At 33.5% G+C, this 6,354-nt stretch overlaps 1 protein-coding gene and 1 long non-coding RNA gene across 2 annotated transcripts; one reads left to right on the forward strand and one right to left on the reverse strand.

Moving 5' to 3' along the window:
- The first annotated feature begins 298 nt into the window (after positions 1-298).
- LOC105121539 (PCNA domain-containing protein) lies at positions 299-3,364 on the forward strand. Its single transcript, XM_011020218.1, has 7 exons — positions 299-558; positions 695-784; positions 1,058-1,212; positions 2,014-2,134; positions 2,610-2,729; positions 2,806-2,876; positions 2,970-3,364. The coding sequence occupies exons 1-7, from the start codon at positions 451-453 to the stop codon at positions 3,214-3,216; spliced, it is 912 nt and encodes a 303-aa protein (XP_011018520.1). The 5' UTR covers positions 299-450; the 3' UTR covers positions 3,217-3,364.
- On the reverse strand, positions 3,281-3,734 carry LOC105121538 (uncharacterized). Its single transcript, XR_841563.1, has 3 exons — positions 3,667-3,734; positions 3,452-3,579; positions 3,281-3,363 (listed from the first exon to the last, which is right to left on the reverse strand). It is a non-coding gene; the product is annotated as an uncharacterized LOC105121538 (long non-coding RNA).
- Between the last annotated feature and the right edge of the window lie 2,620 nt (positions 3,735-6,354).

Raw genomic sequence — 6,354 nt, forward strand, 5'->3', positions numbered from 1 at the left:
TTTTCTTTTTTTTTAAGATCTTGAAAATATCTTCTTTTTAATAGTCCAAAACCCTTTTATTTTTAGAAGTAGTCAATCTCTTATATTAGGTTGAAAAATATACAAAGAGAAACTTTTGAAATAGACCTTTCATATCACGAAAAGAGAAACACATCTATAGTTGAATTTAAATCCAAGTTTAATGAATATAACTTCTATATTTTTTTTAATGACTATAAGAAAAGAAAAGAAAATTAATTCAAAGTATCAGGTATCGGAGAAGATAATGAGCTAGAAGCCTATTTATGAATGGGCCAAGCTGGAAGTCCGTATTGTGTGGGATGGTCTCCACTCCCTGCTAGTCTTCACTTCAGGCTTTTACTTGCAGTCCATGGCCTCGTTAAAGATGAGGCGAGCTGAGAAGGGGTCTTCGAAAACACTTTCCTCATTGGCGGGAAAAAGAAGAAAAAAATGAGCTCCTCGGCGATAGAGGCAGATACATCCGATCTGGTGTGCCAACTCGACAACGTCCAAGGCATTGTCGACGCCCTCTCCACCGTCCGATGGAAACGTCATCAGGTCTATCACCTCATTTCTCCTTCGCTTTTGATTTCATTTTCTTACAGCTCTAGGGTTTTAAGTTTTAACCAGCACCACACAACGTTTCAATCTGATTCATTGTTTTTCAATTTGTTATACTGTTATGAAATATCAGGACGCAGTTGTTGAATTATCGGAACACGGTGTCGTTTTGATTGTTGAAGAAACCGGCTGTCTTCAAGCCAAAGTTTATCTTCAAAAAGAGGTGATTATTCCTAACTTGCTAAATATTAAAGAAAATCTCCTCAATCCTCTGTTTGTTTGCCTAGAAAAAAAATCAACAAAAAGAAGAAAGGGGCAATCCACCAAAGGAGCATGATAGCAGGGCCCAAACACGCTCTAGGCTACTTACACCTTGCTAATTCTTTTGTATAGTATTTGTTTTTTTTTCCTTCTTTTTTAGTATTAAATAGAGAATTAGGGTATTTTTTCCTGGGTTAATGGGCTATAATATTGAAATCTTGATATCCATTTGTAGCTTTTTATTAGATATGAATATACTGCTCAAGGGCGGCCTCGATTTGGATTGAGCTTGGGGCTTTTTGTCGATTGCTTGAACACATTTTCGGTTCCTGGGCATTCCAGCACTATTGAAATTCGATACCCTGGACCAGACATGCAGCTCCTAATCAAGTATGTTCATGTTCTTGCTTGTTGCAATTTGTTAAAAATGAGAATTAGATAATTACACTTCTGTAAATGTGGATTTGAGGTCTAAAGTTTACTAATCAGTTGCTTGAATTTTTTCTATTATAGATTTTAATACGGGGTTCAAAGGAAATAAACTAGTACTTTAGTGATTCTACTGTTGATTATCTGGCATAGTTCGATCTGACTTTGATTAGAATGTTTGATTGAATGAACTTGATGTCTAACGCTGACTAATAATTTGTTGTTGCAGAGAAATTTGGGGATTGTAAGAGGATTTAAGTTTCTGAATGTTAAAGTTTCTAGATTTGGGAGATTGTCTTGATTGTTATTTTCATTTGCTAATTAACAACCAAACAAATTATGAATTACTTTTTGAACAAGAACCTTAACATTTAAGCACTGGTTATTTGGATATTACGGATGAAAACCTTAACATTTAATTGAAGCACTGGTTATTTGGATATTACGGATGAAATGAGGTGATGGAGATTGAAAAGTCATAGATTGTGATCCCATGAAACCTACGATCCATCTTTCCCAATTTTTTCATGGTTAAGAAGAACTCTAGTTATCAAAAGCAATCATATTTTATTAGGTAGAAGCGTTTTTTTCACTCTGAATTTAAAATACCTAAAACACAACAGGTCCTCCTGTATATTTTGTGATTGTTATCATAAGCTGCCGTTTTCCAGAGTGATAGCTTTATAATATAAGTAATTTCTATATCTGGATTTAGAATCTGTCTAGATCCTGCTGTAACATATACCTCTATCTATATCTTAGGTCTGCTGATTCACTAGATGACTGCATTTACGCGGAAATCAGGACTAGAATCCCAGAGACAATTTCATGGGACTACAACTTTGAACCTGCAGGAAGCACACCGCTTAGCTTCACTGTCAAGGTATGCTCTTGCATATTTAATGATAATGAAGTGGAGCACTGTTTTGGTCCCCCATTTATGATCAAGTCCTGCAGGAGTTAGTAATGTGCATATATTTCTGGCATGGCCATTGTCCTTTATGAACATCCATTCCACAGCATGCTCCCGATAATGTAATTGCAAATGTAGCTTTTATTGTACAACTGGCTCTCGGAGCCTACCTGCTTTGATGCCAACTTAATCTTGCAATCAAGTTTATTCAGCCATATCAGTTATGAATATGCCTATACTTATTGAAGGCTCTGATGGGTGAGCTTTCTATGCAGTCCTTCAAAGATATCCTATTCTCAAGCCAGTAATGCATGCATGTGTCATGGAATTCATAAAGATGTCAGAAAATTTGTTTGAATCATGCATTTTTCTTTAATTGATAGCTTCTTGTATTTCGGAACTAGTTGTGATTAATTGTCTGAAAATCATGGTATTTGCAACCCAGTCTGCAGCGCTGAAGGAAGCTATTGATGATCTTGAATGGCCAGGATCTAGCATCCAGATCATACTAAAACCAGTACCCCCTTCTGTTACCTTCAGAGGAGAAGGCCATGGAGACTTACAGGTTTATTTCATGTGCGAGCAAGTGGTTGAAAGAATTTAATTGATACCAGAAGTCTAAAAACCTTCCACTCTTGCAGATAGACTTCATGTATTATGCAAACACTGATCTGCTAATTGCATTTCACTGTGATCACCAAGTCTCTTACCGGTATTATTCAATTTTTTTTAATTTATTAGACCAGAGGCAACATTCTTGTACAATTAAATCATGCATCCTGTTTTTTCACAAAAATGTGGACAGGTATAAATACAAGTTCCTTCGAGCCACAACTTCTAACATACCCAGTAGTGTCACTAAAGACAACAGAGGAAGCAAGTTGACCATTGGAAGAGGTGGAATGTTGAAAGTTCAGCATCTGGTTTCTGTTGCAAGACCATCTACTTCACATCAACACATTGATTCTGCTGGCTATCAGCAACCCAGTCGAATTGCTTATATTGAGTTCTTTGTGAAGCCAGAGGAAGACGAAGACACCGTAAATGATTGATTGGCTGTTGTTCTATATGTCCTTTACATCCTTCACTTACTGCATAATAGCTGCAAATCAATGGCCTGTTTCTTTAGCGTTAGAAGATTGAAAGGTCACATCCTGAGCTTTATGGTTCAAGAAATACTCATAAAAATTAGTTAAAACCTCGACTGGTTTCTCTGGTTAATTATTAAACAAAACAAAAAAGAAAAGGGTTCGATGGAGTTGTGTGCTGATCACAAAGCTATCCCGCTAAACTTTGTCCCCGGTATTGCCCTGCCCAAATCCAAACGAATGATCTTGGGGTGATGCTGCCCTATGAAGGTTTGAACTGAAACAATCAATGATGACTACCATGAAAATTCAACAGCAGAGTAGCACCTCGGCTATCTTTTTTTTTTTGTACAGGAGGAACTGTGTGGAAGAGTTTCTTAAAAAGGAATAATAAAGTGGAAGTCAGAGTAGCACCTCGCCTATCTTTTTTTTTACAGGAGGAACTGTGTGGAAGTGTTTCTTAAAAAGGAATAATAAAGTGGAAGAAGAGGAAATTAAAAGCACGCTCTTCCTGATCTCTTTTTGTCCCTTTTACTATTTAATCAGGAAATTTCAGTAATCCTTTTTGTCCCATTACCACCAGGAGTTAGAGCAACAGGACCAAGTGCCTGGTTACGGCCAGAACATAAATTAATATTTTAAACATGGTTCCCTAGACCTTGGAATACACAATTACTTGTATGACAAATCCATGCCTCTTCAAGGTAGAATTTAATTGTCGCATTAAAAAAGCAGAATTTCCCCTCATCAAGGATTAATATTGGTGCTAGCTAATATTTTATATCATTAATTAGCTGTCCAAGATTGATAGAAAATTACAATGGATAAAGGTAACACCAAAATGTGCTAGGTCTTTATTTCTAAAATCTGGCTTTAATTCTCATTGCAAATCGTGTCTCGCTCATAAATCTCGTTTTAAGCAGCATTATTGTCTGTTGATCCCATAATTGAGAAGGAAAGAACATCAACATATGCCTTAAAACAACATTGCATTTTAACATGTAATCCACATCTCTAATCCCAAGAAAGTAAGGATTCTCCCACTATTTATACGTCCTAGTTCTTGGAAGGGACAAATTTTCTATAACGCCACCTTGATTAGAGAAGGTGCAAGAGAATGAACAATTGAAGATTGTAGCAAAATGAAGGTTAGAGACAAAAGAATGTAAAATAAAAGAAATTTTAACTAAGTGACTAAAAAGAGAAGAAAAAAAGGTTCAAATTATCAGAAAAGATAAATGGATATGGATTGAAATTCAAAATTATCTAGGAATATTAATTAATAATAAATTGATTCTACCACCCGTTAACTTCTAATTTGAGAAGCAAATAAGTCATTTATGGAGATGAGCAATTTCAGTAATGCATCTTTGAAGTAAGGAAATAATGAAGAACATAGATAATTAACAAGCAACTATAGATAATTAACAACCAACTATCCATAATTTTTTTTTTAAATATAACTCAAAAATAAAAAGGAGAAAACAACAACAATAACAACTTATCAAATCAACAACAACAACAACTAACCATCTAGGTAGTGGTTAAGTGGTAACCATTAATTAGCTGTCCAAGACTGATAGAGAATTACGATGGATAAAGGTAACACCAAAATGTGCTCGGTTTTTGTTTCTAAAATCTGGCTTTAATTCTCATTTCAAATCGTGTCTCGCTCATAAATCTGTTTTAAGCAGCATTATTGTCTGTTGATCCCATAATTAAGAAGGAAAGAACATGAACATATGCCTTAAAACAACATTGCATTTTAACATGTAATCCACATCTCTAATCCCAAGAAAGTAAGGATCAGGATTCTCCCACTATTTTTACGTCCTAGTTCTTGGAAGGGATAAATTTTCTATAACACCACCTTGATTAGAGAAGGTGGAAAAGAATGAACAATTGAAGATTGTAGCAAAATGAAGGTTAGAGACAAAAGAATGTAAAATAAAAGAAATTTTAACTAAGTGACTAAAAAGAGAAGAAAAAAAGGTTCAAATTATCAGAAAAGATAAATGGATATGGATTGAAATTCAAAATTATCTAGGAATATTAATTAATAATAAATTGATTCTACCACCCGTTAACTTCTAATTTGAGAAGCAAATAAGTCATTTATGGATTGTTTGCGAGGAAATAAGTGTTACACACTAAATTAATTAGAATTAGAGAGTTATGAAGAAGTCTAGGTCAAATGATAAGAAAGACAAACATGGTAATAGGTTTAACTTAGTAAGTGTTTTATATTAAAATAAAATTTAGACTAGAAAAAAGAAGAAGACAAATGTGGTTATGAATTGTACCAGATAAGAATTACATATAAAGATTAGGGGGTGATGCAATTTAAATTAGAAGAAAGGAAAGACATATTCGGTTGTAGATAAGATTTGATAAGATCCAGATTTATAAAAAAAAATTAACTAATTTAACTAATTTAAATATGTCAAGTAATGGAGATGAGCAATTTCAGTAATGCATCTTTGAAGTAAGGAAATAATGAAGAACATAGATAATTAACAAGCAACTATAGATAATTAACAACCAACTATCCATAATTTTTTTTTTAAAATATAAATAGAATAAAAAAGAGAAAACAACAACAACAACAACTTATCAAATCATCATCAACAACAACAACTTATCAAAAAAAAAAAAAAACAAGCTACTCTCATATTTATAAAAGAAATTGACTAATTATTTATTAATAGTCATTGGAGATTTATTTGGTCGTTTACTTCATAACTTATGAGGATGAGTCGAGATTTGCACAAGCTAACTTGAACACCCTACATCAATTAAAAAAAAAACAATAACAAAAAAAACAATAACAATTGTTTTGTAATTGAACTAAGCTTACAAGATATTCAAAATTTGGTTATCAGTAGGCTTATAATCCCACAGAGAGTTAACCATTGTAGGCAAATAGCTTATAGATTGATAATTAATAAGTGATAACCAAAAGGTTTGTAAACAAGTATGTTTGCAATATTCATTATCAAAAAACTTTAATAATACCAAAAATATATCAATTCATGTTCTTCTATTAAGGAATTCTCGTGCTGGTTGTAATCAATTGAAAAATCATCCAATAAGTATAAGTTT

This window comes from Populus euphratica, unplaced genomic scaffold (genome assembly GCF_000495115.2).
Source record: "Populus euphratica unplaced genomic scaffold, PopEup_1.0 scaffold25.1, whole genome shotgun sequence".
NCBI classification, from domain to species: Eukaryota; Viridiplantae; Streptophyta; class Magnoliopsida; order Malpighiales; family Salicaceae; genus Populus; species Populus euphratica.